Source organism: Chiloscyllium plagiosum, unplaced genomic scaffold, assembly GCF_037043375.1.
Source record: "Chiloscyllium plagiosum isolate Xiang-an unplaced genomic scaffold, Cpla_swu_hap1 HiC_scaffold_46, whole genome shotgun sequence".
NCBI classification, from domain to species: domain Eukaryota; kingdom Metazoa; phylum Chordata; class Chondrichthyes; order Orectolobiformes; family Hemiscylliidae; genus Chiloscyllium; species Chiloscyllium plagiosum.
In genome coordinates, this window is record NW_028270184.1 from 7,300,023 (window position 1) to 7,312,439 (window position 12,417).

The window sequence follows — 12,417 nt, forward strand, 5'->3', positions numbered from 1 at the left end:
GTGGTGGAGGCTGGTACAATAAGGAGAAAGTGAGGTCTGCAGGTGCTGGAGATCAGAGCTGAAAAATGTGTTGCTGGAAAAGCGCAGCAGGTCAGGCAGCATCCAAGGAGCAGGAGAATCGACGTTTTGGGCATAAGCCCTTCTTCAGGAATGAGGAGGGTGTGCCAAGCAGGCTAAGATAAAAGGTAGGGAGGAGTGACTTGGGGGAGAGGTATTGGGAATACGATAGGTGGAAGGAGGTTAAGGTGAGGGTGATAGGCCGGAGAGGGGGTGGGGGCGGAGAGGTCAGGAAGAAGATTGCAGGTCAAGGCGGCAGTGCTGAGTCCGAGGGTTGGGACTGAGATAAGGTGGGGGGAGGGGAAAGGAGGAAGCTGGAGAAATCTGAGTTCATCCCTTGTGGTTGGAGGGCTCCCAGGTGGAAGATGAGGCGCTCTTCCTCCAGGCGTCGTGTTGCCATGGTCTGGCGATGGAGGAGGCCAAGGACCTGCATTTCCTTAGCGGAGTGGGAAGGGGAGTTAAAGTGTTCAGCCACAGGGCAGTTGGGTTGGTTGGTGCGGGTGTCCCAGAATGACAACATATAACAGGTATCTGGAGGAGTCTATGAATAGGAAGGGTTTGGAAGGATATGGGTTGGCAAATGGCACTAGACTAATTTAGGATATCTGGTCAGCATGGATGAGTGGACCGAAGGGTCTGTTTCTGTGGCTCTAGTGAGGTCAGTATGAGCTAGGGCTTCTACTGTGGTGCCTTTCAAATAAGGTGGACCAGTTGTAATAGAGCTGGGGCATCAGTAGGGGGATCCACTGGCAGCATTAATGGGTGTAAGGGTGGGTCCAGTGACGATCATGTCATACTGGGGTTGCTAAGTGCAGTTGCAATTCTACATTATCTGCCTGTCAGCATTGTAGCTACCACAATACTGCTGTACCATCTGTGTTATATCCAACAGTAACAATAACAGAAACATTCTGGATATTTCTCTCCAATGCATTTATTACTTTCAACATTTTAGCAAAACCCCTGTACCCAAGACAACTTTTCTACTACACGCTCAATACAGCAGCTCACTTAGACGTCGACTGTATTCTGTTACAAGTGTAAAGACTTTTTTTTTGTGTGTATTTGTGTCCTTGACTGTGGACTAAAAAGGGGGAAAAGAACTGGTTAAAAAGTCAGTGATTGTGACGCTTTTTGGAAACCGAGTGATCGGACACTCGATGGAAGTGCTGTTTACACAGCTACTTGTTCAAGCTCCCCCTAGTGAGGGGAGCCGGGGACTGTCCGCAAATGGGAATGTGGCCAGAAACAAGCGGCTGATTGGTCTGTGGACCAGTCACCAGTTGGCAACGACAAAGGCCTCCTGCCAACAACAACGTGATTGGCTGAACAGTTTTGAGTGCGAGAATGTTTGGACAGAAGCAACTGTTCTTGCTCTGTGGTTAAAAAGAAAAGCATCTCAAGCCCTTCGGGAGGTGCTGTAAGCTGGGACTTAATAAGTCAGAGACCTTTATAACCAGTCACCCTGTGCCAAAAAGGCAGAGGGTCTGGAGAAGGAAGATCTAAAAATAACGTTATTATCAGCAAAAGTGTTATTTTAATACATTTGTGGGACAGAGGCATCCCTGTCTAAACCAGCATTAGTATCCACCCTACTTGGCCAGAGGGGAGTCAGTTACATTTCTGAGAGCCTGGATTCACGTGTACAGCCGTACAACAGATTTCCTTCCCTAAAGGACATTTTTTATTTAAATAACAATGGTGTCCATTCTTCGATTCCAGATTTTTGTCTAACTGAAACTTCAGCCGCAGTGGGATTTGAACCGCTCTCCTTGGAGCACTATGGGGCCTTGGGTTACCAGCCCAGTGACAGCACCACCGCGCCACTCTCCTGCCCGTCCCCACCACAACCCTGGACTATCAAAAATCCGTCCAACTCAGCCTCCAGTGCTTTCTGGGAAAAGAGGACGCCACAGTCCGACAGCTCTCCAAGTATATTCCTTGTTCTAATACCCGATTCAGTAGATTATTTAACACGCCAAGTTCAGTACACTCAGTACCTCATCTACCACCCCCTGAGAAAAAGAACAGGAAATAACATCACCACAGAAAATGAGGTCAACACAGGAAATGACATCACCAACCCAAAGAAACCAAAACCTATAAACCGAAAGCAAGAATGATCAACAGTGCTTCACCTGGAGGCCCACTGAAGATGTTACCTTAGCAGGGTGACGAAACGTCTGGAAGTGAACCTTCCAGCTCAGTGAGCAAACCTAAATCCAGAACCTCAACCTGAGCTACAAATCTTCTCAAAACTCGCTAACACTCAAATCCAAGTGAGCACGATTTAGCCTGAAAATACGGAGTTTAACTCTTAAGGAGAGTTGTGAAATACACTTACGAAGTCAGTCATTAAATCATAGCAGGCCATTCAGCCCCTCAAGTCCACACCGCCCCTCCAAAGGGCATCCGACCCAGATCCAGCCCCCTACCCGAATCCTGGGACCCTTCATTTCCCATGGATAATCCACCTCGCCTACACATTCCTGGACACTACGGGGCAATTTCCCATGGCCAATCCATCCTAACCTAACCCTTGGAGGGTGGGAGGAAACCTCAAGCTGACACGGGGAGAACGTGCAAACTCCACACAGACAGTCGCCCGAGGGTGGGATCGCCCCTGGATCCCTGGCGCCGTGAGGCAGCAGTGTTAACCACTGAGCCACTAAGATGTAACAAAATTCAAGATAGATGGATAAAGAGATGAATGGATTTGGGAACTGACCCAAACATGACTGGATTGATGTTTACTTGAAATCAAAAAGTATTAACATGCACCAGTTGGAATGAAAAGCCTGTTTGCTTATTAGCTGCATGATTGTGAATTCAGGTAACATTTTCCATTTAATACCTTAAATAGCAGATGTCCAAACAAACAGAGACATATAAATACCAGGCACCAACACCATATCAAAGACACACTGATGATGTCACCTATCGAGGTGACAAAACAGAACACAAGCTTCTCCCATTTCCCCACATCCCCTCAGCTATCTCGGTCAAGTCTTGTTGCTCTCTGCAGTGCCTTTACACTGTAGAGACGTCCTGTTTGAAGCATTATTAGAAGCCATGGAGCAGTACTCCAAACTAGCTCCACTTGGGAAGAGTCAAGCTAAATCCCAGCACATTAAAACTAAGAGGTTCAGTCATTGAGCTGTACAGCACAGAATCAGACCCTTCTGTCCAACTCGTCCAGACATCCTAAATTAATCTAGTCCCATTTTCCAGCACTTGGCCCATATCCCTCTGAACCCTTCCTATTCATGTCCCCATCCAGATGCCTTTTAAATGTTGTCATTGTACCAGCCTCCACCACTTCCTCTGGCAGCTCATTCCACACACGCACCACCCTCCGGTCCCTTTTAAATGTTTCCCCTGAACCTATGCCCTCTGGTGCGAGACTCCCCTCCCTGGGGAAAAGAGCTTGGCTATTCATGCCCCTCTTGATTTTATAGAATCATGAACCCCTACAATGTGGAAACAGACCATTTGGCCCAACAAATCCCCATACTGACCCTCCAGAGAGTAACCCACCCAGACCCATTCCCCGAATCTATTACTCTACATTTACCACTAACTAATGCACCTCACCTGAGAAAAAGTACAGGAAATGACATCACTATAGGAAGTGTCGTCACCACCGGACATGACATCACCAACCCAAGGAATCCCAAACATATAAATAGAAAGCAGGAAACACAAGCAGTGCTTCGTCTGTAGGCTCACTAATGTTACCCAGTATGGTGACGAAACGTCTGAAAACGAACCTTTCAGCTCAGCGAGCAAACCTACACCCAGGACCTCAACCTGAGCTACAAACCTCTTCTCAAAACTCACTAGCACCTAACGTATACATCCCTGAACACTATGGGCAACGTAGCGTGGCCAATTCACCTAACCTGCATATCCGTGGATATAAACCTCTATAAGGTCACCCCTCGGCCTCCGATGCTCCAGGGAAAATAGCCCCAGCCTGTTTAGCCTCTTTCTGTAGCTCAAACCCTCCGACATCCTTGGAAATATTTTCTGAACCCTTTCATGTTTAACAACATCTTTCCTATAGCAGGGAGACCAGAACTGATCTAACAACTTAAATACAGCACCTAATAAACATCAAACCAGCAAATACTATATACCAGAAATACCACAATGTCCAAAAAGTCTGTTAAGGGTGTGAGTGAAATGGCTCTCTGGCAATAAGTTTATTCAAGTTAATACTGGAGGGATTTATGATGTAAATAAAGTATAACAGTCATTGTGTTTCTATTACTTAGTGTGTGTTTTTTACATTAATTATATGGATCTCTTGACCAACAGGAACATTTGATCATCTGCTACACTCCTAGTGCTGGTTAATGAAACGTTTGCTGTAGGTGTGGGGGATTTTAGCTCTGAAGAAAGGTTGGGTTTGTTTTCACTGGAAGGCAGGAGGTTGAGGGGGCAATCTGACAGAAGTTTATAAGATTGAGATGGCACGGATAGAGTGGAGGCTTCCCCCCCCCCCCCCCAAGAGTGGAGGGGGTCAGTTACTGGGGGACGCAGGTGAAGGGAGGGGAAGTTTAAAAGAGACGTGAGAAGCCAGAAGAGATGGTGGAAGCAGACACAATAGCAGCATTCAAGAAGCACCTGGGATAGGAAGGGAATAGAGGGATACGGATCCTGTGAGCGAAGGCAGTTTTGACATGGAAGGGCAAGACGTGGCGGCGCAGGCTCAGAGGGTTCTGGGTGTGGAATACAGAGTTAGCATCAGTAACGATGACCATACTACGCTGGGAAACCATCTTGCTTCAGGAAGAGATGCCGCCATTTTGAACATGGCTAGCTTCAGAGATTCCAGACCCACAGCAGCACAGTTGGCACTTAATTATTCCTGAAGAAGGGCTAATGCCCGAAACGTCGATTCTCCTGTTCCCTGGATGCTGCCTGACCTGCTGCGCTTTTCCAGCAACACATTTCCATCACTTAATTATCCCAGTCAGGTTGGCAGCTCAAGGGCAATTAGAGATGGGAAGACCCCCCGTATCTCATGATTGGGGGGGGAACATTCCAGAACCTGATAATATCAGCAACCGGAGATTAAAGGATATGACAGCACTTAGTTGACAAAGTCACATACGCACCAGTGAACAAAAAGTTTACATTTAGATCGGGCTCTGAGTCGTTTGCACATATGAAAGAGGAGAGTAGACCTTGGGCCTAATCTGCTGGTCATAGCTGATCGGTTTATGTTCCAATTTCCACATTCCCATCTACCCCCTGAAACCCTTGCTGGACGTGAAATACATCTCGGTCGAAAAGTGTGGCGCTGGAAAAGCACAGCAGGTCAGTCAGCATCCAAGGTGCAGGAGAGTCGACGTTTCGGGCATCGGCCCTTCATCAGGAATGTTGGGGGGGAGCGGAGAGTTAAATGTGGGGTGGGTCAGGTGGCTGGGAAAGCAATAAGGGGATGCAGGTGGGGAGGGTAGAGTGGAAGGAAGATGGACAGGTCAAGAGGGCGGTGCCGAGTTGGAGAGCTGGATCTGGGTTGAGGTGGGGGGGGTGGGGGAGGGGAGATTAGGAAACTGGTGAAGTGGATGTTTATGCCATGTGATTGAAGGGTCCCAAGACGGAAGATGAGGCGTTCTTCCTCCAGGTGCTTAGAGAGTGGCAATGGAGGAGACTCAGGACTTCCATGTCCTTGGCCGGGGGGGAGGGGGGTGTTGAAGTGGACCGCCACAGGGCCGTGGCTTGGTTGGTGCAGGTGTCCCAGAGATGACCCCTGAACTATATCTCAAAATACTCAATGATCCATTCCACATCCACCATCACGGGGTGTGGAGTCCCAAAGTCACACAACCGTCTGAAATAAATTACTCCCCCACAGGCCAGTAGAGTCAGGTTGTAGAGAGGAGCTGGATCCTCCAAAACCATCAGCAAGGCCGGTTCAGGGAGAGTCGGGCAGCTCAGAAACAGACCCTTCGGCCCAACCAGTCCGTGCCCACCATAATCCCAAACTAAACTAGTCCCAGCTGCCTGCTCCTGGCCCATATCCCTCCAAACCCTTTCCTATTCATTACCTTATCCAAATGTCTTTTAAATGTTGTAACTGTGCCCACATCCACCACTTCCTCAGGAAGTTGATCCCATACACGAACCACCCTGTATAAAAAAAAAATGCCCCCATTGTGTATTTTTAAAAGATCTCTCTCCTCCCATCTTAAAAACTTGTCGAAATCCCCCAACCTAGAGAAAAGACACCTACTGTTAACTCTATCTATAGCATCCAAGGAGCAGGAGAATCGACGTTTCGGGCATCAGCCCCCCTTCAGGAAGGGCTCATGCCCGAAACGTCGATTCTCCTGCTCCTTGGATGCTGCCTGACCTGCTGCGCTTTTCCAGCAACACATTTTCAGCTCGGATCTCCAGCATCTGCAGTCCTCACTTTCTCCTAACTCTATCTATACCCAATTTATAAACCTCTACGTTGGTCACCTCTCAACCTACCACGCTCCAGTGAAAAAAAGTTTCTTCATAACTCAAACCTGCCATACCCAGCAACATCCCGGTAAATCTCTTCTGAGCCCTCACCAGCTTAATAATATCATTCCTATAGCAGGGCCACCAGAATTAGCAGAGACCCCCCACCGCCACCCCAGCAACTGCGATTCTTACGGTTGAGACCGGAAGGCAAATTCAGATCAAGTGAACCCTTTGTTGACATGATTTCACTTTTCCAAGGATCATGTTTGGTATTTGTTTCTGATTCAATGCTTTACCCTTTGAAGAAATGAACAGCCCTACTGTCTGAAGTTTACCTCCAGGTTCCCCAACTAGACAGCGAAGGCCACAGTCAAATTTCTACATCGTCCGAGATCGCTGAAGACTTGGCGATTTGTCACCGTCGAGATCGGAGCCATAACTCAAACTGAGTGACCGAAAGCACAAGCAAGTTCAAACGGTGGGCTGGTTCAGACGGCCTCACTCAAAAGCTGCGGAACCGCTCCGACGATCAGTCGGGGAAAATCTTCCCACAGCTCCCCATCAGCCTCCCGGCGGTCCCTTGGGAAAATGCTGGTAGTGGGCACCACACGGGAGCGGAGTTGGACTTTGTCACGAGGTGCCAGAGGGTCGAGGCTGTCCAGCTGGCACCCCACTTGGGTCCGAGCGTCAAGAACGACCACTCGGCGCTGGTGGGACGGTCTCGTCGCGGGTGCGAGGGGCCGAGGGATGGTGGGAAAGTGAAGAGGGGCAGAATAAAGTCTGTGGATTCACAGGCAGGTGTTCAGAGAAAGCGGCAGACCGAAGAACGCGACGCGCAGTCAGTACACGTACGGGAAGATGCGGTAGGGAACCCGTTTGCAGTATTCGTTCCAGGCAGAGCCGTACTTCCGCCGACACTGGTGCTCATCCCTGGCCTCGCGGTGGATCAACAAGACGGTGAAATAGATAACGTAGAAATACGGGAGAACGTGTGCCAAGCCTGTGTGTGGGGGGAGGGGTGAAGGGGTGGAGAAGAAACACAGGGACGTCACATCTCAGGGAATCGCAGGAACTCTTGAACCATATGCAAGCATCTCAACAACTTGCCGCAAGATCATCTCTGCCCGGCACCATTAAGGTGGCGGGCGGGCACAGCACAGCACCGAAGCCAACCTCCCATCCACGGACTCCGTTCACACTTCCCGTTGCCGTGAAAAGGCTGCCATTACCATCAAAGTCCCCTCCTACCCCGGCAATGCTCTCCCACAGCCTCTTCCATCAGGCAGGAGATACAGAAGCTTAAACACCAGCACCAACAGGTTCAGGAACAGCTTCTTCCCGGCTGGTATTATCTGGCGAATGGACCTCTCTAGTTTCAAATGATGTCGATCTGTCTTGGTGCACCTCCCATGCAGCGAAACCTGTCCACCTCACACTGTCTGAGCACCCTATGATCTGCGTTCGCTGTGATCTGGCTGGACTGCTCGCGAAACAAAACTTTTCACTGTGCGTAGGTGCACGTGACGACAATAAGTCAAATCAAATTCTATGCCTCACCCTCTCCAGCCCAGCAAGGCTTAGGATCATGACATCACAGAAAATCAGCATTCCAGCCGAGTTTAATCAGAACCCCCAGGCCAGGGAATCGATCCTTCCTGATCTAACAATCGGACTCATTACCACCCCAGCTTTACAAAAAGCTCAGCAGAGAGGGAAGGGGGTAAAAACAAAAGGAACTTTACACTGACAGGGCAATCAGGAGTCGAGGCATTACCCCCTCCTGTTTCACCCCAGGACCCGGATTGTAGAGTTTCCTAATGCATCTGCCCTTCAACACTGCTGCCCCACAGCGCCAGAGACCAAGGTTCGATTCCACCCTCGGACAACTAGTCTGTGTCAACTTTGCATGTTCTGCCCACGGGTTTCCTCTGGGTGCTTCGGTTTCTTCTCAGTCCAGGGATGTGCAGGTTAGGGTGGATTTGCCGTGCTAAATTGTCCCATAGTGCCCAGGGATGTGCAGGTTAGGGTGGATTGGCCGTACTAAATTGTCCCCTAGTGCCCAGGGATGTGCAGGTTAGGGTGGATTTGCCATGCTAAATTGTCCCATAGTGCCCAGGGATGTGCAGGTTAGGGTGGATTTGCCGTGCTAAATTGTCCCATACTGCCCAGGGATGTGCAGTATAGGGTGGATTGACCGTGCTAAATTGTCCCATAGTGCCCAGGGATGTGCAGGTTAGGGTGGATTGGCCGTGCTAAATTGTCCCATAGTGCCCAGGGATGTGCAGGTTAGGGTGGATTAGCCGTGCTAAATTGTCCCATAGTGTCCAGGGATGTGCAGGTTAGGGTGGATTGGCCGTGCTAAATTGTCCCATAGTGCCCAGGGATGTGCAGGTTAGGGTGGATTGGCCGTGCTAAATTGTCCCATAGTGCCCAGGGATGTGCAGGTTAGGGTGGATTAGCCGTGCTAAATTGTCCCATAGTGTCCAGGGATGTGCAGGTTAGGGTGGATTAGCCGTGCTAAATTGTCCCATAGTGCCCAGGATGTGCAGGTTAGGATGGATTGGCCGTGCTAAATTGCCCCATAGTGCCCAGGGATGTGCAGGTTAGGGTGGATTGGCCATGCTATATTGTCCCATCTTGCCCAGGGATGTGCAGGTTAGGGTGGATTGGCCGTGCTAAATTGTCCCATAGTGCCCAGGGATGTGCAGGTTAGGGTGGATTGGCCGTGCTAAATTGTCCCATAGTGTCCAGGGATGTGCAGGTTAGGGTGGATTAGCCGTGCTAAATGGTCCCATAGTGCCCAGGGATGTGCAGGTTAGGGTGGATTGGCCGTGCTAAATTGTCCCATAGTGTCCAGGGATGTGCAGGTTAGGGTGGATTAGCCGTGCTAAATGGTCCCATAGTACCCAGGGATGTGCAGGTTAGGGTGAATTGGCCGTGCTAAATTGTCCCATAGTGCCAAGGGATGTGCAGGTTAGGGTGGATTGGCCATGCTAAATTGTGCCATAGTGCCCAGGGATGTGCAGGTTAGGGTGGATTGGCCATGCTATATTGTCCCATCTTGCCCAGGGTTGTGCAGGTTAGGGTGGATTAGCCGTGCTAAATTGTCCCATAGTGCCCAGGGATGTGCAGGTTAGGGTGGATTGGCCGTGCTAAATTGTCCCATAGTGCCCAGGGATGTGCAGGTTCGGGTGGATTGGCCATGCTATATTGTCCCATCTTGCCCGGGGTTGTGCAGGTTAGGGTGGATTAGCCGTGCTAAATTGTCCCATAGTGCCCAGGGATGTGCAGGTTAGGGTGGATTGGCCGTGCTAAATTGTCCCATAGTGACCAGGGATGTGCAGGTTAGGGTGGATTGGCCGTGCTAAATTGTCCCATAGTGCCCAGGGATGTGCAGGTTAGGGTGGATTGGCCGTGGGGAAATGCAGTCACAGGGATGGGGATGGGCTGCTCTTCAGAGGGTTGGTGAAGACTCAATGGACCGAAGGGTCTCTATCTGCACTGTGGGGACTCCGTGATTTTAACTGCCTCTCCAAGTACACCTCCAGTCGGGGAAAAAGAAAATGACGGAACGGGTGGCCAGGTTAGCATCTCCGCGGGGGGTGCGGTCCACGGAGGACCTCTGATCTAATGTTACAAAGCCCCTCGCCATCCCACCCCCTCATATTCCACGGTTTCTTCCGAACCAGCAGCAGTCCCAAAGATTGACAGGAAAGGGGGAGGCGGAGGTGGGGGGGGGGGGAGGCGCGCCATCAATTCAACAGGCCGGGCGCGCCCATACGTTCCCTCGACATCCGCTCGCGCGTTAACATCCCCCTGCCGTGGGGCTGGCCAATTCCTGCCTTTGACCGGCACGATTGAACGGACCCACCCCCTCGACGTGCCCCCACCCAGGACTCACCACAGGGCAGGGACCAGGCCAGAGCCATGATCAGATCTCCAAGGTAGTTCGGATGACGCACTAGGCCCCACCAGCCCGATACCAGAAGCTGTCTCCCGGTTGCCGTGGGGATCGTCTCCAGTGCTGAAAGGGGTTAGGACGGGGGAAGGAAGATACAAACGTGAATTTAAGCTCACCGAGCGACAGAAACAACCCAACGCCCCGGCCCCAAACCCTCGCCCCTCTTCACTAAAAGCAACACCTCGCTTTTTTATTTATGAAGTTCTCACCCTTCTTGATAAACCCCTCAAGTTTTCTGGCGTCTCCTTTGCACTGACCATTTTCCTTTGGGGTAGCTCATGGGGTAGGAGGGTGTGGGGGGGGGTGGGTAGAAGCCCACTTTGCCTGGGATCTGGCACAGAGCCCAACATAGCAGACTTTTCAGACTGCCGCCATCTTGAATGAGCCCTTTGGCGTCTCCTTATCCCTCGAGCCTCCTACAACCACCCAAGGGGGAGCTACACAAGTTCAGGTCTCTGAAACCATACAGCACAGAAACAGACCCTTCGGCCCAACCAGTCCATGCTGACCCATAATCCCAAACTAAACTAGCTCCACCTGCCTGCTCCTGGTCCATGTCCCTCCAAACCCTTTTGTGGGATATAGGTAGTGTTACTTCTGCAAGCATAATTGCTTATGCTTGCAGAAGCATTATACACCAGTGTATAATGGCTTCAGCAAAGAGCTGAGTTAGCTAAAACGTGCAAACAAGATTGAAGACGATGTAAAGGGATACATAGTTTCTTCTGAGTTAGCTAAAACGTGCATACAAGAATGGAGCGTGCCTGCAAACAATGGAAGATGTTACAGACAAATAGATAAGTTGAAAAAGAACATCAAGATATTCCAAGCTCAGCAAGTTTCCCTCATGTCAGCACTGAGGTGAGCCAAGTTACTTATAGTGGGGGATTCGCCCAGCTTGGAGTAGGGGGAGAAGTCAACAAGGACAGAGCGCACAGCGAGGCAGGGGCAGACCACAATAAGGAATGTTGGTAGGCTCGAAGACCAATAAGGTAAACGGGGAAGTACCGAGAATTAAACCGTATAAATTGTGGAGTAATTTGTGGATCGGGGTGGCTAATTGCTACCCCTTCTTGCAAGAACGTTTCAATAAAATTCGCTGCTTCAGGATTTGACTCGGACTGAAATTTATTATGCTGTGAGCTCTGTTTCGCACACTTTCCTATTCATGTCCTTCGGAGGAAGGGAGGACTGCAGATGCTGGAGACCAGAGTTGAAAAGTGTGGTGCTGCAAAAGTGCAGCAGGCCAGGCAGCATCCGAGGAGCAGGAGAGTCGACGTTTCGGGCGTAAGCCCTTCTTCAGGAATCCTTATTCATGTCCTTGTCCAAATGTCTTTTAAAACAGTGTAACTGTACCCACAATCCACCACTTCCTATGGAAGATCATTCCATACGTGAACATTTGTCCCCCCATGTCCATTTTAAATCTGTCTCCTTTCACCTGTGCCCCCTCATCTTGAAATTCCCCACCCTAGGAACCATTCACCTTAGCTATGCCCCTCATGATTTTATACACCTCTACAAGTTCTCCTTCAGCCTCCTACGTCCAGCCTCTCCTGATGACTCAAACCCTTCATTCCCGGCAACATCCTGGTAAATCTCTTCAGAACCCTTTCCAGCTTAATATCCTTCCTGTAACTGGAGAATTCTCTCTCAAGAGTTACATTCATCTAAGTTGCACTCAGAGGGTGGTGAGTATGTGAGATGATCTGCCAAAGGAAGTGGTGGAGGCTGGTACAATTACAGCATTTAAAAGGCATCTGCATGGGCACGTGAATAGGAAGGGTTTAGAGGGATATGGGCCAAATGCTGGCAAATGGGACCTGATTAGTTTAGGATATCTGGTCGGCGTGGACGAGTTAGACCAAAGGGTCTGTTTCCGTGCTGTATGACCCCACACTATTGAATATAAATAGTCCCTGTGAACCATCGTTCCT

General features: G+C 50.0%; 1 protein-coding gene across 2 annotated transcripts in view; it reads right to left on the minus strand.

Moving 5' to 3' along the window:
- Positions 1-973: 973 nt before the first annotated feature.
- The window catches only part of tm7sf2 (transmembrane 7 superfamily member 2), a 31,316-nt gene continuing 19,872 nt past the window's right edge, over positions 974-12,417 (minus strand). For both annotated transcript variants that reach the window (XM_087983830.1, XM_087983829.1), the window contains 2 exons: positions 10,421-10,543; positions 974-7,519 (listed from right to left, as the gene is read on the minus strand). In XM_087983830.1, coding sequence (XP_087839956.1) covers positions 7,359-7,519; positions 10,421-10,543 — 284 coding nt within the window. In that variant the 3' untranslated portion in view covers positions 974-7,358. The remainder of the gene's footprint in view (positions 7,520-10,420; positions 10,544-12,417) is intronic.